General features: G+C 40.9%; 1 protein-coding gene across 5 annotated transcripts in view; it reads left to right on the plus strand.

Moving 5' to 3' along the window:
* The window catches only part of LOC142367399 (RNA-binding motif, single-stranded-interacting protein 3), a 290810-nt gene that overhangs the window by 108167 nt on the left and 159444 nt on the right, over positions 1-23199 (plus strand). For 4 of the 5 annotated variants that reach the window (XM_075449363.1, XM_075449359.1, XM_075449361.1 and 1 more), the window contains one exon: positions 17581-17738. In XM_075449363.1, coding sequence (XP_075305478.1) covers positions 17581-17738 — 158 coding nt within the window. The remainder of the gene's footprint in view (positions 1-17580; positions 17739-23199) is intronic. The other variant, XM_075449362.1, reaches the window with a different exon arrangement.

Genomic DNA, 23199 nt, shown 5'->3' on the forward strand with positions numbered 1-23199 from the left:
TTTCTTCTCAAAGAATTGGGGGAAAAAAATGAAGGCAGAGGCGAGTGGAAATATAAAGGAACGAAAAAATATATAGATACTGTGATGCTGCTGTGCTTTTAAGTGTTCTGTGATTTAGGTATTTATTGTTATGCTGCCGGGAATGAAGCGAGAAGAAAAAAGTGGTCTCTCAGATGTCTTTAAATAGAGATCCTGACAGCCTACTTTCCTGCTCACTTGTACTCAGAAATGGTTCAATCTCTGTTCAGTAATATACATTAACTCTGGTCCTGTTTGTCACTGAAATAGCTTAAGTGGCCTTTAGCTGGCGTTAGATTCAGTGTTTCTCCTCACACGCTGTGTTGTTTCTAAAAAAAAACACGGGCCAAAGTAGTTTAATGATCTCTCAAAAGCTACACTCCTTTATCAGTGCATCTCTGTGTCTGAAAAACACACGAAATGGCTAGCTCAGGCTTGAAATGAGAATATGAGCACAGAAATCATGCAGCTCAGTTTGTCTTTTTTCTCTTTTCTTCTTGTTCCTTTTTCTATTCTCCTTTGAAATTTTTTTTTCTCTTTTGGGGTTTGGCAGACCATAAATTTCCACCGTTGTCTTATATTGACTGATAATAATTGAAGAGTTTTTTTTCTTTAATCCACTGTGTATGAACATGATTGGCAATGTAACTGAACTTTCATGTGCTAAAGACACACCAGCGATGTAATATGAAGAGGCATTCTGGTACCAATGGTTATAGGTTGTTATAGGTTATAGCTATTTTGCTTGAATTGATAGAAGATAGGAAGGATAAAAGAGTAATGATGATATATCAAATATAAAACAAATTCGGTTTTCGATAAAGAACGCGTGTCCAATAAGTCAATGTTCCCTTATGAGCAAGTAAAGTTTTTGTCAGTCATCTAATTTTCAACTAATTCTTTATTCTAATTTTAGCTGTGGGAGCAAAAATAGACTCTTAGAAGTGCAGACAGCTGACGTATGAATTTCAATTGCAGTTTTCTCTGCTTTGACTTGATTCAGTACTCATTTTGTTTTCCTTTTTTTTTTATTTTACATCGGATGATCAGAGGTCTTTAGCATAGTTGGTACATTTTTCTCGAAATAATATGCAAGTCTGGTGACAGCTGACCTGAAATCAGACCTGCCGTTATCTGTTTTGGCCCACGGGGCGGACAGCCTGTACAGACTGCTGTTTTCTTGTCAGTCATGAGTTGTTAACTTTTCCAAATCGTGACTCGGTCTAATAAGCTTCAGTCCCCTCTACAGCTGGTTGGCAGCTGTAGTCCTCACTTTGCACTGAACGTCAAACTGTTTATTGACAGCATTTTGCTTTCTCTGTTTGTCTTGCTTTTTGCCTTACCAGGTACAACTTATCTGTGTCTTTCATGCAAATATGTAGCAATGGATTCTTTAATGGAAGATCTTTGAAATAATGTGAAACCGGGCAGTTTACCAGACTTCTGCTTTGGTGACTCAAACAGATTAACAGATCAATGACCCTTAAGATGAGTTTCAAAAAATGATTGGGCAGATGGGATTGTAGCAAGATGACTTGGACCTCTTGTGGGCCATAAAGCAGCCTGTGACTAATTAATTATGCATTTCCCGCAAATTCTTTCTTGACTTAAAACCAAGGAGGGCCACTCTGGTCTTGGCAAGTGCATTCTGTGTGTGGCAAGCCTTGCTTTGCTGGGCCTCAAAAATAAAAAAAATAAATAAAAACAGCATGAGCCTCATTGTGATGGTAATGGCCCATCCACAGTTATTGGCAGGCCCCTTCATACTCACTCCCACAATGACTCCTCTGTCTTGGATGTTAAAGAGGTGGCCTGCTGCTGGCGGGCGACTGTGCGGAGGAGCTTCCTGTTCATGTGGTAATCTGCGCGTCGGTACAATGGAGCGAGCAATGTTCTCTTAGAGCCCAGCCCCTCACATTCAGGCAAAAAATGGAAGGCCACACACCACAACAATGACAGTCCACTGCTATCATCTCATGAAAACAGTTTAAAAAGCCTTTACCAAGTACAACAGATCAGAGCACCACTCATTTTCATCTTTGACGTGTCCTCACAATTTGCCTTGGATTATGAAAATATAGTGTTCGGATGGAAAAACAGATAATAATGTAGAAAGTCGAATGTAGCTCTCCTTGAGCGAGAGCCGTAGGGGCTTTCTTGATTGTGAATAAGAATCATCATTTTCAGTTGTGTTTGAGATTGGATAAAAGCCAGCAATAGTATTCATTAGCTCAGGGACAACTCTTTAGTATAAGCTGGAAAAAATTTTTTCCGTGACTGAGAAATAAAAAATACAAAAGTTCAAATAGCCGCTTGAATTTGCTAAGATGGGAGCAGAACTATTGCCGCCGTTGCTGTGTTTTAAGTTGTTTTGGATAGAGGCATTCTCAGTTAGGGAGCTTCCTAAAAGTGTTTGAGAGCATTTCAGAGGTAAAAGATATAATCCGTGTTTTTTATTCATGAAGTTGCCTCCAGCTAGAGTGTTGAAATGGGACAAATTCACCTGTTTTCCTAAGATTTACAGCCTTTCACCTCGCACTGTGGTGCTAAATTAGGCTCCCAAAAAGCCTTATGAATAGATACAGTTGTAGATGGTTACAGGGAGCTGAAGAACACACTGTTACGAGAAAAACTCTTGTAATTCCACACTTAAACCAGACAGAAAAATATGTGAATAAACTATAAGTCTTGCCCTTTTTTGTCAACCTGCCATGAAGTGGAAAGAAGTGATGACTTCAGTTACCTTTGAAGATGCTAAAGGACTGATCGCATCACTCTTTTAACCCAGATGGCCTGTGTTTATCTATACTGGCTGTGATCCCTCACCGTGTCCAAGAGTTGCATGCATTAAACTCTTCCAGCAGCCTGGCAAGGACACAGCAGGCTAGACTCACTGAGGCAAGCAGTCAGGCAATGTGGAAACATTACACCATTACGCTCACCTGTTCCACAGACATGCTGACTTATCTCATGAATAAATCACACTACCAAGGTCCTGGCAACTCAGACGCTGCACCTCTTCTCCTGTGGCAGATGTCTGCATCCCAATTCATCTTTCTCTCTCTGTAACCTCTTCCTTGTTTTTTATCCCCTTCTTCTTTTTCTTACTCCCTAGCATCTTATTTCTTATAACTCTCCCTCTAGCTGGCTGTTTGACCGTGTTCACTTTATTTATCACACAATTGTGACACTTTTGGATAAAGCTGCACACCCTCACTGATTGAACTCTGTTTGTGAGAGCTGGGAAGCACTTTGGTTTCCAGTAAGTCATGGGATTGACAGCCCAGGATGGTCTGCCCAGAAGAGGCCGTCTCTCGTCCCTTAAATCACTAAAACAGGCGCTTCTGAAAAGGTCCTTAATTCAACAACTACTGCCAATATGTCAAACCAATAAAATTACAGAACACACCTTCACAGAAAAAAATTAAAACTGTAATAGAAAATTAAATAAAATAATTCCATTAAAATAATAAAAAAGTATATGTAAAGGTTTTTATTTGAGCTCCCTCTTTCATGTAAAAAACGTACTTTTCTTTCCCAATTTTTCATGGTATGACATATCCAGGTGCGCAGAGGCGGTATGGCCAAAGTTTTTACAATGCAGCATTGTTCTCAGTTTGAACCTGAGTAAAACAATCCCCTGCATAGCCTCGCTGCCTGCTGCTGACGGCAGCTTTGCAGCATTTGCGCTTAGGTCCAATGAGGCGGGCGGATACAGGTTTTTCTTCTTTTTTTTTTTGTGGTGAGTAGTGCTGATATTCCTTGCAGGCAGATAGTTGTTTAACACGCAGTGCAGAATCTGGCACAGAATCCTCTTTGGCCTACTAAACTCTGCTCAACACTATGTAAAAACTCCCAAATGGCTTTTAGACAGGGAGGAGAAACAGGGTGGAGAGAGATTCAGAGAAGAAAGCACAAAGGAGAAATGGAGGACGAGCAGCCAGATGAGGATTGGGATGGATTTAGAGATAGATGAGAGCTGACTGAATGGATTGGAGAAGGTGAAGAGAGGATGGATGGAGGACTAGGAAAGGATGGATTCAGTTATGGAGGGTTAAAGAAAAGAAGAGCGAGGGGAAATGTGGTTCACAGAGTTTAGCTGTGAAGACGGTTGTATGGTGTATGGATAAAACAAGCTACTTAGGTTGTGTGTAATCTTTTATCCCATGTCAAAATAGCGAGATTGAGCTCCACCGAGAGCTATGCTGCGATAGCTCCTTAGTGTAAGGGATCAGTGCATGAAGTACACTATTAGCCCTATTCAATTTCATATAAACTTGCCTAATGATGATAATGACAAATGTGTTCCTGTCTGACACAACAAAGTGAGTTTATAACAGACTGTCCTCAGGTACTAAATCAAAGTGTGGAACCTCTAAAGAATGCACCAAAAAGATGGATGTTTACATGATCAAGCCTCCCAGAAAGACGAAAACAATGGCCCTGGCAGGCACACTTTGTCAAGATGTAAAATGAAAAATTGTTTGACTGAGTGGCTGCCCTCAAACAAAGTAAAAATACAAAGTCTCTTAGTCCAGACTGTTATCGTTTGTGGTTCCAAGATTGTGGAACGAGATACCGGTTGCTGTCCAAGCAGAGGTGTCTCTCTTTACTTTCAAGTCTCTCTTGAAGACGCACCTCTTCCAAGATCCCCCTGTTTTCTAACAACTCTTTCACACTAACATGTCTAACATGCTCCTACTTCTTCGATTTGTCTCTGTCCTTTAAACGGATTGATAGTACGTCATTTATCCTACAGGGTTTTCTACTACACTAAATCTTGAATGCTGTTCCTCAGTTGTAAGTTGTTTTGGATGGAAATATCTGCTAAATGACTAAATGTAAATCCAAGTAATAAAGTAGGACACGTTCCTAAAGTACAAGTTTCGACCTATATGAGTATGACCAGGGGACCCCTGGGGGGTTTCCTGCAGTATCTGGCCTCAGAATGATGGCAACAGCTTCTTTGGGTTCTGTGACTTGTCAAGTGGAGCCTTCAGGAATCAGGCTTGTTTTGGGGATGCTCAGTCGGATTAGTATCTGGCAAGTTCGGACAAAGCTTTGGTCAAAGCTTTGGGCTCTTTGGCTTGTTCCTTAAACAGATCCGAGCAGTGTTTGCGGTGTGGCAGGGTCAGCTGACCTGCTACTGTTGTCACTTCATAACAAGATGATCGAGTCATTTCACCTGCCAGTTTTAATGTGGGCGATTGGTGTGTTTTCATTGTAAAGTGTCATGTTTTTCAGGCACATATTTCAATACAATATTTATTTTGAACTAAGCTAAAACATGCATTGATGTTAATGCATTATTTTCATGAAGCTCATTTCTCTCTTTGTTTAAAAAACAAACCAAAGCGTTCTTGTTGTTTTGATTGCCTGCTGCTGCGTGACCTTTGCTAAAACTCATCTGGAAGTTCACATCCATCAAAATCTCATTTACAGCTTGCCTCGCAATTAGTGAGTGGCCCCATCGCAGATCCATTTTGGTTTTCACACAATAATGTATTTTTTAGTTGTCATATTGACGAATAATTGGAAGCCTGAGTTACTTTGTGCCTCTTTTGAGTTATGTCCACACCGTTGAAATATGCACACAATAATCAAAGCAGAAAATATGGCCCAAATACTCATTACATATCTGGTCTCTCCGTTTTGTGCATTAGTATCGTCATTCCCCTCCTGCTTCTGCTGATACACCTGATTTTTCTGGCAGGGGTAAAGAAGGAACGCAGTCTGGTTGGTTAGCATCCCAGTGCGCAATCCCTGGATATGTTTTTCAGATGTACGTCATAAAATAACCCTATAAACTACCACAAACCAACCGTTCTCCACTCCCTAGCTGATTTGTTATGGCTGTTTCAAGCCTTCCTGCCTCAAGAGCGGCTGGTGTTTAGTGCCAGTATTTAGTCTGGCAATTGTCAGACTCTTCAGTGAGTATAACCCTTTGGGGCCAAAAGTGACATTCCAGATCTTGCACAAGTGTTCCATATTTGAAAGAAATTGAATATTCAAAAGAAAAAAAGGCTCATTCCTGTGCGTATGCTCAACCTCTCAGAGAAAATACGAGCACACGAGAAGGTGCAGAATCGTAGTGGAACACATTACTGAACTGTTGTCGGCTACACACGGCAGGTGCACAGGAAAACTGCATCATGATAAAGAATAGGTTGAAGTTTTTGCAAAAGAAAGTTTACAGCGTTAAACAGCAGCTTAACACAAAAGGCAAAGGCTGATCCAACTATTTACAGGTAAAATACAGTAGAAATACTGCTGTCATACATGAGAAAAACATTCTTAAAGTTAGTTATGCAATGTATTTTTGCTATCATACAGTACTTCCTTATTATTAACTAGTGTAGCATTTTATTCTGATGCAAGCATGAGTAGATCTATACCAGGTTATGTATGCTGTTAGTGTGCTGCGGTACCAAGTCTGTGACGGAAAAAAAAGAAAAAAAAAGAGTTGTTTTTCAAAGCTGTGGTAACATCACTCAGTTATGCAAACATTACATAGTTCCTGTAACATATGGTTGTTGGCAAACTGTCAAACACACATACAGTTCCAAGGTCAGTGTCAGGCAGTAACTCATGCACCATGCAGTCAGGGAACCTTTGAGCCTCTTTCCAGCTTCTGTCAATTACGGGCTTATTTATGAATTTGAGCACAGTTGACCTTCTGGAGAAGGGTACCTAAATTTGTTTGTCTGAAGAACAGCATAACAAATGGGCAAGCTTCTTCTCTCTCTATCAATCTGTCACCTGTCTCAGTCCCTCTCCCCCTGTGGCATTCAGCCATCTACAGTCATTCATTCACAAACAACGGTGTGTCAACAAATTGGTCCTGGACTTTCAGACTTAAGGCCAGTGGACCTGAAACTGCACTAACATGCAGGACTGGTATATTTGAGAGTAGATGTACTTTTAAAAGAGAAGCATAAAGAGAGGCTCACAGATAAGTGTTTGTCTCTTTCTCTTTCTATAATGCAGCCTCCAAAGAGATTTCAGGGCATGGTGCCAGCCCATGTGCATGACTAGACAGTTAGACATTTGTCTAACTGAGAGACAGCAACATGCTTCTTTTCTCCCTCTCCACATCTCCCACAGTCCTGTGTTTGTGCTTACACTTCCTGTAAAAAACATAACCGAGTCCCGAAGAATGTGCCCAATTAGAGACGGAGAGTTAGATGGGAGGTGGCGAGGCTCGGTGGCCGCTGCTCCCTTTCTGATATCTGCTCCAGATCTGCACATAAACTTCACTTTACACTGAGGCTCCTCCGGGTCCAGAGCCAAGGTGAGTCGTGGAGGTATAATGTTCAAACAAAAGAAATGCCCTGAATTTCTGTTTTTCACTGTTAATAACAATGATTAATGAAAAAAATCAACTATTTATCGAACAGAAATAGCAAAGATTTCCTGGTTTATGCTCTCAAATGTGACAATTGAACGTTTACCTGCCTTTTTATATATTTGACAATTTTTTATAATTAAGTTCGGGATTGTTTGTCAGGTAGAAATGTTTTAAGATGTCATCTTAAGCTCTATTGATATTTCTTTAAAAAAAAAAAAATCCCATTAGCAACACCTTTGAGTTAAAACTGTGGGATCTGTTGACAAGAGTTACCTGGAGGCCAATCCCTTTTGTCTATTGGTCACCTCAGTGTCCTCATCGATGATTGTGAACCTGTTGCTGCCAGCAGATGTGTTGGTGAGCAAAATGTTTTGGATTCACTCTCTAAATTTGTCCTTTTCTTGGTCCCGTCTTTAAAAGAGCATCTCTATCTTCTCACTCTGTCACTGCAACCATACTGCAGTTTCCACTCCCACACTGGCGTGCTTGCAAACAGACCCAGCTGGCTATAATGATGACAAATCAGCCCAAATATTTATGTCCAAGGAGTTTCACTTTGGCTCTGCCCACGCCTGGCTCTCTGCTTTCTTTTACGGATCCCTCTGCGGCAGTCACTGCGCTTGCAGCCAAACCATCGTAATCGCACCGCACAAACACACTTTAGCTCCAGTTATGTCACCTAAACACCATTTGACTGTTAACGTCCTCAGAGAACCAAGTTTAGGGATGTCTGAGGAGTAGTATAAACATAGAAACTCACAGTGTCCATTTGTAGATTTTTGTGTGGGCTTGGTGATCCACCTGCTGTGTAAAAGTAATGTGCACTGTGTGTTTTTTTTTTTGCTGGTAAAAAAAAGTTTGTGCCAGGTCCTGTTTGCTTTGCAAAAACTAAACATGAGGGAAATGAGGACCTTATTGTGATTAAAGTAACATGTAGGACATGGATAAGTTTTTTTTCGAAATAGTTTAATATGCTATAATGCATTAGCATCTTCATCCAAGAGAGAGAAGGCGAGGAAATGTTTGTGCTTATTTTATCTTCAAAAAGATGATCTTAGCTGTTGTACATTCGTCTCGTGTCATTACTGATTTGCCACAAAAATAGTCCTTTATTCAGCCCCACAGGCAAACTAGAGGCCTTTTCACGTAAGCCTTTCAAGTCAGAAATGATGCGCCATCATTGTGCATTGTTGACATGTTTGAAAGTACAGAGAGAGCACTGGGGGTTGAAGTCGATGCTGCATTTTTGAGCCAGCAGCTGAGGTAGTAACAAAGGCAAAACGGGCCGTGTGCGCAAGTGAAAGCCAGCAATGCAGAACTCGCCATTCCACCTAGTGATGGTGTTGTCACTCAGCTGATTCCGCAATGTATGTATGTACACGCTGATGAAGGACTGCACTCCCTCTAAGGAGAAGATGCGGCAGGTTAACACGTACATCTTTTGTTTGCCGATGAGCCACAACTGATATGCAGAAAGGGTGCAAATATTTCCCTGCTGTGTTTTATGGCATCAGACATATTTCCATGTACATTTCCATGGATGTTGCTATCTCAACCTTTGAGATGTTGTTATTGCTTATATTGTATGAATTCTTGTCAAGCTTGTAGTTCATACACACTTGTATTCAACCAGGAAAGAGCCCATATCATTTATAGGTTCATTGTTTTCTGGGGAGTCTGCTAGAATAAGTTTAAAGGCTTAGATACAAAAAAAAAACAACGATGCCTTTACTAAAGCTTTATCTCTTGCCAGCTTTTGTCTGACACATGACATTACGGCTTGTGTCTCCTTTAGATTGCCTCTAAAACATCCAGTCTGCTCTAAGTTTTCAGCAGGCTGATCAAAAATGGTGTCCAAGGAGCCACCAGCTCATATTTTGTGTAGATATTAAGTAGATGTGGTTTTGCATTGCCAGCGAGGTGTGTTCGGCAGTGCAGGGGAGATCCTCGTTGAGAGAGAGATTGCATCCCTTTAGTGTGGGCTTAGCAAGTTTTAAAGTACTTTTTATGTGGAAGAAAATCTTTTAACGAGGTTCAAAAAAGTGCTGTTAGGGAACATGATGGGAATATAAGAGCGATCGAGTTTAAAGCATTTATTAAACAACCTGAAATCTGACATAAATTCTGAAGGATCAGATGTTAGAAATGTGTTTTATCTGTGATGAACACTTGCAAACAAAAAAGATATATATTTTTTTAACCCCAAAACTTTTTTGACATCCTGTCATTTTGAAGGGAGCTGAATAAAGGTAAGAATTCTATGAAAGATAAGCATTTAATCTGTCTCACAATGAGCTTGCTGTTCAGCTGCGTGCTCTTTACGAGCCTCATACATACATTATTGCACAATTCCTTCCACTCTGCCCTAAACTTTCTATTCACATCACTTCTCTCCTTGTTGCTCATTGCACATATTTATTTTAAATCTTAAAGAAAATGTGGTGATTGTGACTAGATGAGACCACCGGTTACAAATAGAGTAATTTCTTAACATTTAATTCCATTCAAATGATTTTTAAATGGCGATATGTGAATAATTGTTTTCTTTACCTCCATCGCTCTTGTTTTCTCAAACAGATAACATATGTGCAACCTAGCTCACAACACTGTGGATGAAATGTCCTGCATTTTAGCCCTGGGGCTCTGTATCAAGATGCAAGGGTCATGATACATGGCTCAACATGGCGCAACACAACTTCGCTCGCTTATCTGCCCCAAAGTGAAAGCAAGAGAGGAGAACACCAAAGAGACCAAATGAAAGAAAAGAGAAAATAGGAAAGTTCCATAGACGGAGAGTTGAGAGTAGGTAAGAAATAAGAGGAGAAAGAAGAAGAAGAGAAGGAACCCTCATGTTTTCCAAGAAGCTATAGATGGACCTGTCAGCATATTTAAGATTAGCCCCCTATATGCTTCTGGCTTAAAAAGCTACAGGCTTTTTATTTTCTCTGAGGAAAAGGACACATAGTTTAGTGGTCTGGACAGAATCATTAAACATTAAAAATAACTATGTATGATTCTTTAATTCTTTATTTTACCTTATTTTATTTGCCCTTGCTTCTCATCTCCTTTAAGCCTTGGTTTCACCTCATTCATACTTGTATCTATTTTCTTCCTTCAAATCTTCTCTTCTATGTTCCCTCGCTTTTCACTCCCGCTCTCGTTCTCCCTCGCAGACAGAGCGCTCTCAGTCTTCCCTATTAAGATACATTTGGCTATAGAATCAGCAGTACTTCATTCCCAGGTGAATTGGGGATGATTTGCTATTCACCCCTCAGGCTATGGATTTACCAAGACCAGCATGGAGACACAAAGAAAGAGTGAAACGAGAAGAGGACGGGCAGTTTTCTGGTGTCCCTTCGCTGTTCTTTCAGCATTGAGATGCAGCTGCGGTTCTCGAAACAAATGTTTAAGGGCTAGAGGTTTGGAAGCAGCTATCCAGGATGGACAGGGGATTTGTGTTCCTCCTGTGCTTAGAGGCTGCTGTAAATGCAGCCAACCGCCGAGCTAGCTGTTAGTTCTGGCAGTTTGGAGGGGAAGCCTCTGGGACTATGTTTGTCTCTAAGAGTCTTTGCAGAGACTTTGCTTCCATGAATTAATGTTGATTGAGCTGACAGGCTTTTTTTCTCCAATTTAAGGAGACTACTTGTCATTTTTTTTGTGTCAGTGTTTGTGTGCGAGTGTGTCTGATTGTTGAGGTTAAAGAGGAAATACACATGTGCAACTGCCTCCATGGTATCAGTGGATCTGGAATAGTGGTGTCATGGCCACAGGGAGGTTTGGGCGGGCTTAGGCTGGTTTACTGTCATTGGCGGCATGCTCTTGTCTGGCCCAGTGCCAGTGTTGAACTAGCTCTCTCTGGTTGCTCTGGCCTCCTATAAATCAGGGCCAATTACCACACTGGTGCATAGCCACTTCACCCAGCCCTGCCCTACAGAGTGCAGTGAAAAGGGGAGGAAGGTATAACACAACCCTGCTTTTATTCCAATTACTGCTATGACTGTCCTCCTCTGTATTCTCCACGTTTGTATGGCATAGCATAGAACCTCTTTATCTAATGTAATCAACTTAGAAAAATGGGACAGCGAACTTTACAATTTTCTTATCTAAGGAGACACCATGTCATATATTAAAGGCTTAAAGGAAATTAAATCCGTTATTTGATTATATTTATATTGTAATTCTGGGCTTTCCTCTTAGTTTTACCCCAGCATTTGAAAAAAAAAAAAACCAGACAAATATGATTTGTATGGCTTATTAGATTAACATTGGCATTGGCTTTTGGATGTGATAGTATTATAAGAAGTCCTTTCCCTCATACACCATTATTGTTGTTTACATTGGACTGCATTATGGGTAGTTAAGTCAGCTGGCCATGAAGGGCTTTGATGTCTCTACGCTCCAGTGAGATAAGCATGACTTCTGTTGGGCCCTTTCAACCTGAACCCGAGCACAATGCAGGTGGTTAAGATAACGCTAACATTACTTGAGATGGAAGTAGATCTTTGAGGTGGAAAGCCCAAGAGTGTCTTTCTAGCAGCTGCCTTCTAATGCCAAAGCTCATCGTGTTTGTTGTTAGGAGCTCTGCTCTCTTCCAACAGCTGTTTAAGGTAAGCATATTGTAGTGACTCAAGGAGGCACCCGCTTTGAGTGAGGTCACTTTTAGATTGGTTCACTGGTTGATTGGCAATGACTCAAGAGAGGGAAGTTCCAGTAAGTTGCTCATTTGTGAACCAGTTGGGGTTCCGTTTTGTGGTGTTTGAGCACTGATGGTTACAAACTGTCAGGTTCAACCAACAGTGGTTAGCTGTGACTGAGGGTTCTCTGGGAATCAGGAGATTAAGTGATTGTTGAGAGCATTGCAGTGGAGAGTGTCCAATGGAAAACGTTTGCCAGCTTATGTCTTTGAGGACTTAGAACCAATCTTATCTGGGTGGTTCTCCCTGAGAAAATCAGTTTGCTGGCAGTGTGTGTGTGTGTGTGTGTTGCTATATTTTCAGAAGCTACTTCACCATCAGATAGTGTTTTACTAAATGGGAGATAATAATAGGCACATCATTTTATAGAATACTCTAGTAACATCTGTGATCTCTTTCCCGTAAGTTCTGCAGTAGTTACAAATGTATCAGGGGAGACTTGGTGATAATACAGCTGCTACCCTATAGGAAACTGTCTTTGCTTCTTTTCTTATCACTATGAAAGGTGCAAAGACTTACTTTAATGTCTTTGTTGTTCCCTTTCGACTTCGAAACTACAACCAAAAGCAGCACGTCGAGGTACTGTATCAGTAACTTTACTGCGAGCAAGTAAAAGTTGTAGCATTGTTAAATGGTAACCCACATAATTTCATTTTCAGAATGCACTGCACACATTAAGTAATAATGACTCTCAAGATCAAAAACTTCAATGATTTTTGAAAAGATAAAAACATTTTTGATATTGTATTACAATAAAATAGGGTTATTAGAGCATATTAATTCCTATAGGTCTTATTTGTTGGGATTCCTTTTTAGACTAGGGAATTTGATGATGAAAATTGCTCTTTGTGAAAAGTATGTATCTTTGGATTTTTGATTTTTAATTTCAAACCTTAAAGAACCTTATGCAAAGAACGTATGTTCAAAGAGCACCCCTGGATATATCAATATCAGATGTTATAGGTGTATACTCAATGATTCGGGGGCCAGAGCAGTCAACATAACGCAGAGCCAATGTGTGAGCTGAATAACTCCAAAATCCACCATGGAATGTTTTATTTATTTCTCTTTTATTTGAAAAGTTGTATTATGGTGTTCGAAGCTGAACGTGAAGTTGCACCCTTAATGCATCATTGTCTGAGTAGTGTTCCCTTACTGATCCAGGACCATTTATTTTCCTGAGGAAGAAGACATTTGACAAAGTGAAGCAGGAAAGAATCTGAAAGTCAAAGTGACCTGCATACATTTATCTTTTTTTTTTTATTTGTTCATTTTTCACATTTCCTTTTTTCCTTCTTTGTTCTCTTGTTTGACAACTCTCTGAAGCCTTTGTTTTACTTGTGACTATATCTCTTATTCACATCCCAATTCCCCTCTCTGATGAAGTTTGGTGCAAATATAGCTTTTCTCCTGACAGCAAAGTCACTTATCTTCTATTGGTTGTGCATGCTGGTGTTAATAAAGTTTTTTTTCCCCTGCAAATCAGTTATTAATAACAATGTGCCGTGGCATCATATTCAAATAGCACGGTTACGCTCATAAATCAAATGCAAAGTATGCTGCGTTGTTATTGCACATTGTTGTGTTTCTCACTTTTCTCCTTCAAACAGAGCGGGTGAGTTGAGTGGGTGAGAGTGAGTTTTCACTCAAACAAACCGGCAGCAAACTTCTGTTACTGCCTCAGTGATGGCAGGCTTCGTAAATCGTCCCTGACTGTCGTAGAGGAACCGTTCAAGTTGCCTCGGAAAGCCGAGAATGTCAGGGGCGCAGATATCCATCTGTTTTGTATAGTGCTCGTTTTTCATGAGGCTTTAAACAAAATGGTTAGGTGTTCCATAATGTGTTGAGAAAATTCCCATACTTCTCAATTTAAATAAACCATTAGAAGTCAAGAAGGTGGATTAAATGCAGTGGGTAAGCTGATGAAAAATGGAACATTTTGAACGTCATGCACACATTTCAGTTCCTACTGTGAGAGGATGCTGCACTGCACTGACTATACACACAGAAGGTTCGGGCCATTTACAGGACATTTTACTCTGTGACAAAGAGGGCTCGCTATGGTCTGTTAGGAAAAAAAAAAAAAAGTGTGTTGTCCTTGTGTCGATGCATGAATATACACCGCAACGCTGTGTGCCTTCAGCCTATGTAACGTATGCTAGATTTATCATCCTCACTTAATACACTCATAAACATTCCCTGGCATGTCACAGAGGCTGTGAACCCCCGGCACGGCTGGCTTGGTAAATTGGGCCTGTGTAAACCATTTTGCCTGTCTAAAATACAGTGCAGCAAATAGAAATCCTCAGTAAGCCTGTGCAGTGGCATGTCACAGCTGGGTAGGGAGGAGGAAGGATGGAGGTTTTCTCATTTACCACCTGGAGGTTCTTTCAAGTGTCATAACCAGCTTTTCTCCAACTCTACTCTATTTGTCTCTTCAACTCTTCAACTCTTTCTGCCCCCCCCCCCCGGGAAGAAAAAAAGACATTGATTCTGGAAGTTTTGTATAGAGTCCTCATCACTATCACACAGGAAGTCAATATTTATTTTATATCTTGAAAATCTTACTAGTTGACTGGCTGAGGGTAAACAGCAGTCACGAAACTGTCCAGGAAGAGAAACAGGATTGGTCATTAACCTTCACTGTGGTGGCCAGTAAGCCCACAGAGATTTAGAAACATCCTGGCTCTGTTGTGCATGTGTGTGTGCTGCACAACACAGGACAAAACTAACCAAATTAGGTAGAAAATATAAGTGCGATTAGATATGAGGAGCCTTCTCTTAAGTCCATCTTTCTTCATCCTTCATATCTACAATTGTGAACACATCAATTTCCTTTCCACATTTGTCATACATTACTAAAATAAAAGACAACAATTTATTTATATGCCATCCCACCATCCACCCAACAGTTATCCATTCCTTTGAGATCTTTAGCACCCAGTCCATTCTCCATCCCGGGGGACTTTTTCAGCGTATTTCTTTCCCCTTGGATAACCTCACTCTGTTCCTTCTCTCCCAGCATTGTAAGTAATGGGCTCGTTTTGACCCTCTATGCCTCATTGTGTAAGATTTCAGCTTCTGACCTTAAAAAATGAAAGCAAATCGATAGGGCGGGACACTTGAATTCCAAAGACCAGGATGCAAGCCAAGCCTGGAGCCCAGTGAGGAGGAGGAGGAGGAGGAGGAAGAAGGCTGTGTATCAATGAAGGACTTAAACAAAGAGAAAAAAAAAGTGGAGAGGCAGGCTTTCAATTAACATTCAGTACCTCCAGCAATTCTTTGTTATGTTCTCTTTTTGTGCTGGCAAATTTTCGGACGTGTCACACAGTATGTTCAGTTCTGTGTTATTTAAGTTCTAGCAGATGAAATGAAACAAAGAGGCGAGACGAGGGACGCATAAGGTTAAAGCCTCAAAGTCGAGGCTTGAACTGCAGCTGTGCAGTTTCCAGTGACTGTAAGCGGGAGAAAATGACTCCTATGGAGCACTCAAGAGATTAAGATTCTTCTTTACTACTGCCGCTGTGTGGAAACGTGAGTGACTGGAGCCTACTTCTGTAGGCTCCAGTCACTCACGTTTCCACACTTTTTTCACTGTCGCCTCTTCAACTGATTCTACCAAAAGTGAGGCAAAAATCACCAAAAAAACGTGTTGATTCTCGATAGACTTATCTGAGTAGCTAAAAGGCAAAAACATTAATGAGTAAGTTTGACCAGGAAGACCCCCACCAAAATCAAAATAATATGCTACAAGTCATCCATATTCAATAACTAGGCCTGCGCATAAGTAGCAACTGTTGAAACGCCAACTCATTTCAATGGTTAGCAATCAGACACCTGAAACATTTACATAGTTTGTATCAGAGTTTTCGGATAAAGACTTGACTAAAGGCTGTCTCAGATTGTTGTTGGAGTTACCACAAAGTCACAGTCTGTTTTTGCTGCTGTTTTTGCTGTTTCTGTGTTATGGCATTGCGTGTGTACGTGGGTGTGCGCAGCCACAGACATATGCGCAGTGTGTGTGTTGCTACAGCACAGCGAGTGGCTGCCCATCAGTTCCATTTAGCTCAGCGTGGTAATTGGCCGTCCATTGATGGACGTGGCTCCCTCTTCACGCTCCAGGGACCTCGGTTCTTTGTCTGAGAAGTGGGAGGCGACACGCTGGCATGGCACACACACGCTTAAAATAGCGCATCAAATCAGCCATGCTCCAACAGTCGCTGCTAACGTGTGGGGCAGATTGGAGGGCTAATGGTGTGTGTGTGTGTGTGTGTGTGTGTGTGTGTTCGTGTTAAACTGTGTGTGTATGTGTTTTTGCAGCATAGTATGAGGTCTTGAGGTTCTCCCTGGGGAGGATAGGGGTTAACATGGTTAACCAGAGCTGGTGGTGGTATTTTGTCATGTCCCCCTATCCTTCTGAACCATTTTTTCTCCCCTCTGCTTCATCCATCACTCAATTACTTTTTTGCATTGAGCGTTGTCTCTTTCTCTCTACATCTTTCGCCTTTTTGCTCACACTCTTTCTATGTCTCCCCCTCTTTTAGTCTTTCTCTCCTCTCATGCCCACAGGGCCCCGGCTCTACCTCTTTGTCATTATGTGCAGTGTCCCTGCAATAGAGATATAAATGGTCTGTGAGCAGGGGGCCCTGACTCCTATACCATAAATCTACACTAACAGCACAACAAGCACATAAAGAGGACCACGGACAGGCAAGAGAAAGAGGAAAAACAAAGGAGGCAATCGAATCTCTAACACATTTTGAATGCATTTTTGGAGAGAGATTATACTGGAAAAAAAGACATTCGTATGTAGATGTTTATAAATTTTGCTGGAGTGGATTATTGCATCAGGATCTCACATCCTTGGAGGTGTAAATTGTTTCACGGTGTAATGAAATTGGTTCTGGCAATATTAGTTGTGAGCGAGAGGCTAGCATCGTTTAAAACTGTTTATAAGCTGCTGGAAGCCATATGAAGCCTAATTTCACAGTCTCCTTGGTGAAATGTTTACTTAAAACACAAAATGAAGTGAATTGAAAGAAGCAAAGTAGGTATGAAAGTACTGATACAGAGCGTGCCTACCGTGATCTCACTTGAGGAGGTTTTTGAGTTTTTGTCGTTGAAAAGATGTTTTTTTTCTCAGTGTGGAAAATGTTTGCCCTGAAGTGTGTTCTTATTTGAGATTATGGTTGTATTATTGAAATTTTAATCATTAAAATCATCTGCTGTTAGGTTTTCATCTCTTAGCAACACTGATCTTAACGCCTCTCTGTCTCACAGCTGTCCTGAAATGCCTTGTCTCAAAATTGCAGTGATGTTGAACCGGTAGTGCCTGCTGTTTCCTCAACCGATACGTTTTTCAACTCTTATAACATCTTACATTTTTCACTTCTTTCTCAAAAATGTCTTCACCTCTCTGTCTCTTAAACTATTTTTTTTCCTTTCTAACACCTTCCTCGACGTAAACTTATATTTAGCTGTTTGTATTAAATCGTTCCTCTCTTTACTTTCTCTTCCCAGCAGCCCTATGCTCCACCCCCTCATCCCATGGCTCCTCCCAGCCCCAGCACCAACAGCTGCAGCCAGGGAGGGGCGGAGCAGCTGAGCAAGACCAACCTGTATATTCGCGGCCTGCCACCTGGGACCACCGACCAGGACCTCATCAAACTCTGCCAACCGTAAGTACTCATAACATTAAAATTCAGAGTTCACCTTCACTAATATCAGTTTGACATATATATATATATATTTTTTTTTGTTCTTGTTGTAAATTTATCTTAAGCACTTGGCCGTGATTTGATTTCCTGACTTCATGTGTTAAGCAGTACAAGGATTCTTTTTTTAAAGCAAAAGATTTTGATCCTTATTTTTTCTTTTGGGGAAAGTGTACATAACTACTCTGAGCATAAAGCCTCACATATTCTCGTTATTTATTAAGATCCTATTCCTAAGTGGCATTTTTAAAAATGGAAACTAGCTCAGATTCAAATTAGCAACTGAATGAAATGTGGAAATACTGAAAATAAAAAACATTTTTGAGAGCGTTTGCAGTAGCTTCAGCTCTCGTTTAGCATCAAACCACGAAGCCAAGTCTGATATCAGTCCAAGCTGGTCCTCATGGCTGCCAGTTGAAGCCGACCTGTCGGTCCAAAACTGGTTTTCACTCATTGTTTGCTTTTGGATCATCCCTTCCTTTGCTCAACTAAACCAGACAACTTTGAAACGTATTCATTAGGAAACAGATCAATACTGAATAGTAAATACAACTGTGTATTCAGGCAAACTAAAACTGTAAAATAGTTCAGATAATAAATGCACACTGCTTCTCTGTTAACTTGTAATGAAGACTTGAAAACATGCAAAGCCCTGTTTCCTGAGAGAGTTGGGATCCTGTGTAAAAAGTAAGTAAAGATGTAATGGTTCTCTATATTCTTTATATTCAGTTGAAACTAGGACAGAGACAACATATCAAATGATGAAACTGTTCAGGCTCATTTTAAATCTTCTGTGACATCACCTCTTCTGTTACCAACACTAAATGTTTTCACGTTCTTATTTGATACAGGATTTTAGCTGAAGGGCATCTTTTGTCATGCTAAGCATTTCATATTGTGCCAGATGTTTCCAGTAAATTACAGGTTTGGAGGGCATTTAGGCCAGTTTGACGCAGAATCGTGTTGTTGTATGACATGCAGATTGTGTTTTGCTATCGATTTTGCTGAAATAAGCACAGCCTTCCATGAAAAATATGTCGACTGAACTGCAGCACATTTTGCACCCAAACAGTGTTACACATGCCGCGTGCACTGATACACCCTAACACTCTCACACTATTACAGAAGCTTGGAATTTGAATTACATTTACATTTTTGATCCATCAGACCACAGGATCATTCATCACTTTGCCTCAGTACATCTTAGATCGGCTCATGCCCAGACAAGACTGAAGCAATTCTAGATGTCGTTTACATGCGATTACCTTTGCCTTGTAGACTTTAACCCTGTATTTATGGGTGCAGCAATGATCTGTTATCACTAACATATTTCCCTTCTTTAAAATAGTTAAAATAGTTTTTTCAGAAGCATTTCTAAGCAGACGCAGTGTTTTCACTACAGAAACACATCTGACTTTAATGCAGTGCTGCCTAAGGGCCTGTAGACATCCATTCACTCTTGTTTTTTGGCCTTGTCCTGAGTGAACAGAGGTATTTTACTTGAGAATCATTATTCTTAATTTCTCGAGCTACTTGCCAATACAGTCTTTCGCAGAGGAACGCACATTTCCCTCTTTACCTCTCAGAGATGGCGTTTTTAAATCCCATATATTACTAATCTAGAGAATTTGTTGTGAAATTTAACACTTTTTAAAGCAATAAGTATCTTTTACTGTCTTTCGTTGCCCAAGTCGCAGCTTCTTTTCAAGTGTTGCTGGCATCAAATTCAAAATAGATATTTAGTTTCCTAAAAGCAATACACATTACAGTTTCCTCATTTGATCTTTTTTATTACCCGTTTGCAGTTTTTTTCTTTTTTTTATACACCACGATTATTTATTCAAAAAACAAGACGTCACTTAAAAGCACTGCTCTACTCAAATGATGTCATCAACATGAAAAAAAAGTCCATACCTTGAACGCATCGTTAAACTGCTACCAACTGAGTGCAGTTCAGAGGTATACTCAAAGGTACTCATAAAGCTCTGCAAAGTATTCTTGATGGATAAAAAATGCACACAAATCTGCCTGCACACAGCTCAATAAGGCCTAATAAAGCCTAGATTGGACCACCTCCCCCAGGAATCGCAGACCAAGACCTCATCAAGCTGTAACATACAGTCACATGGACCTTCTTTTTCTCTGTGTCTCTGTCTCTCTCACACACTCACACACACTAGCAGCTTTGTTCAGCTTCATTAAGTCCTTTTCACTTCCAAAATGGTGAAAAGGGGGTCAAGATCATTAATGGAGACAAGGCCAGCAGATTGTGAAATACAGGCCATGAGCAAGTCTGTCTGGTTGCATAACCTTTTCTTGGCCATATTTCCAGAAATGTCCCGGTCAAATGTGGCCAATTATTCAATGATGCTTTGGAGACGGGAACATGCTGTCCAGTATATTGGGTAATGCTCCCGGTAGCTATGTCATAAGTCATGCATTTATTCTTGAAACTGACCCATCAAGATTCCATTAGGCTGAGAGGCAACCCAATAAGATTTGGGAAAGCACTCAGCAGTTTGACATTGGATATTTCACGTTTAGCTCTTGCATTCACCCAGCTGAACACAGTTGGACAGTTCAATTTGATTTCTAATTCCATATGATCTAGAATATTTTTAGTGTAACCATTTTAAAAAAGGGCAAAGCATGTCGGAGCATATGTAAAATACTCTGGGTGTAGATCTGCATTCTAATATGTTGCTTTTCTCCTGTGTGTAATGGAAATCTACTGACTTTGACTGTTATTGCATGGATTTGCCACGCTGTCCTCTAGTGGCTGTCCTCCTATTAAGCTGTTTCCTTGGCTCTCTTCTCTCCCTCTTTCCCTATTTTGTCCATTTTCTTCCCTCTCTGTACCGCCTGTCTTAGAGCCCCCAAGGTTGCTCGAGGTGTGCTATGTTAGTGAAAATTCAATGCCACTGAAACTTTAATTAGCCAGACTGTGTTTCGGTGGCAGGCAGGGTGGCAGCATTTTAGAAAAGGTCATGCAACTGTTCTGCAGTCTGCAGCACCCTGGGTCCCCCTCAGGTTTTTTTTCCCAGATGCTCAGCTCCCCTCCAGCACAAAGCGCCTCTTCTCATGGCCCTTAACCCAAACGGCTCTTCCAGGGAGACACTAAACACTCACTAGATATGCCACTTTTTTCTGTAGGATAATGAAAAAATTAGTTTCAGTCATATTAGCTGGCTTAGCTAATCTTCCTCATCAGGATCATAAGCCTGCCAGCTCAGTCAGGTCTTATTCAGTGTCTGAATGTGTGTATCTGGTACAGATTCTTGTGCTGGCAGTGAGACAAGTCAAAGCAAATTCTTGGCCCTGGGTTTGTTGTGTCACACACAAGCAGCTCCTACCTCCCTGCTCACCACTATCTCAAAAGCAAACAAGCTGCCTCCAAACTGATGCATTCTTGACAACAGGCCATTTCATAGCTGCTGATTGGAGGCTGCTGAATATGCCTAAAACATGCCAGAAAAATAAATGCCTTCTACTGCGGTTGTAACCCTGTCCTTGTGAACTCTGATATTATATTGCCAAGATTCTATCACATTCAGATCCAGCAACCCTCATCAAGGCCTCACAGCCTTTCAAAAGTCTCGGTTCTTTCCTTGAATACAGACACTTTGAAGTTTGAGTTGCTAGGTTTACACAGATACAGATTTTTTTTCTTTTGTTTTGTTGTTATTAGGCTTCATGTATGCAGTTTAAGGATTAGTAGTGTAAAGGTACCTCCAAAACATTGAAGAGAATACTGTAAAAATGCACTATTTTTCTGTATAAGTGAGTAAGCTACGTGCCATTTAACAGCAGGTTCTTTTGATAATGAAAGGTATTTACATTTCTTTTAATAGTCTACCTCTGAAAGCACTTTGCACTGCAAGCGGTCGTCACTAATTCATATATATATTCTGTGTGTGGAAATTATGGGTTACAGTATTTTCCCCAAGGAAACTTGAACCTATTGATTACCAGTCCATTATTGCTGCTGTCTTGGCCATGACAAAAAATCTTTGATCTCAATTAGACTTTTCCTGATTAGATAATGGTTATGATAGTAATTAGTGAAAGACCAACTTTGCCTTTCAGGGTGTGAGGCTTGCTCTGTGTGGCGATCGTACTGCTTTGAAGTAGAAGTTTCTACCTTTTCTCTTTGCCTTTGCAACTGGTTGTAGTGAATCAAAAGTTAACTCCACTTATCCATGTACCTGTAGATGTCTGGTGATTGCAGTGAATGGGATGTCTTGTCTTTGCAGATGCAGACAGTTTAAGCTGGCTTTCAACCTCTGCGTCACACACGCTGGTAACCAAGCCTTAAATCACAGAGACAAAAATATGCAGTTGGGAGCAACAGAGTATGTGATTATTTTTATTAGTAAGACCAAGATTTCTATGTGACCAGCCACCTCCTTCAACCTCTCTTCAGTCTGTGGGAGTAAAAGTAAACACTAAAGAATACCAAAGTTCTCACCAGTGCTTAGAGTTACATGCCGCGAGCTGTTGAATGAGTAATTAAATAGATTCGGGTGGGTGCTTAATCTCTGTTTTATTCAGCTGGCTGGATGTAGGGTTCTTCACCAGCCGTCAGCCTGATATATGGTTGTGGAGAGGAGGCCAAAGAGTGGAGTGGGGATTTGTTGGCTGAACACCCAGATAGTGAGAGGCCTTCCTACTTGCCTGGCTAGCTGTATGAGTGGATGGGTGGACATAGGGATTGAGAGATGGCGCAATAGCTAGAACAGCCGTTACTGTGAGAAAAATTATTTGGCTAAACCAGCTATGTTGAGGAACTGGGCCAACCCTAAGCCCAACACCAACCGAGCGGTGTAGCCAACTCATCCAACCGAGCCATTAAAGCCAATGCCCCCCCCCCCAAATCACTTTAGCGCAAAGTAGACTTTATAAGCTGCTTTACCAGCCAGATATGAGGTAGCACCCACATTTTTCTTGTTAGCAATCCCACCCCAGCAGATCAATAGAGAGAATGGAATCAGTTAGTTCAATGAAACGCTGAAAGGGAAAAGATAGGAATTTTTCTTTCTTCATTAGGGCCCACACCTGGAATAACAGGGGCAGAATGGTTCATAGTTTCCCTGCCAGCAGCCAGAATCCAGAACTTAAACTGTCAAGAGAGCAACAGACCCTGGAGGCTCCTAACCTTCTTTTGCACCTTTTTTTTCTTCTCATCTGCCGTCTTCCTACTCCTCTTTCAAAGTCTGGTTCTTTTCACCCAATTTCAGTCATGGCCGAGCCACAGCTGTGCCCTCAGTGGGGCTGGTTTTTGCATCCACGCACTGACCTGATCGCATAAATAGAGTGAGCCAAATCAAGAGCTAATCACCACCAATTGTGCAAATAACCTCTCCCATGTGTGCTGAGGGAATGGTGGAGGGGCAGCTAAAGAACGTGAGATGAGGGGGAGAGAGAG

The sequence above is a fragment of the Odontesthes bonariensis genome, chromosome 18 (assembly GCF_027942865.1).
Source record: "Odontesthes bonariensis isolate fOdoBon6 chromosome 18, fOdoBon6.hap1, whole genome shotgun sequence".
In the NCBI taxonomy this organism is placed as follows: Eukaryota; Metazoa; Chordata; class Actinopteri; order Atheriniformes; family Atherinopsidae; genus Odontesthes; species Odontesthes bonariensis.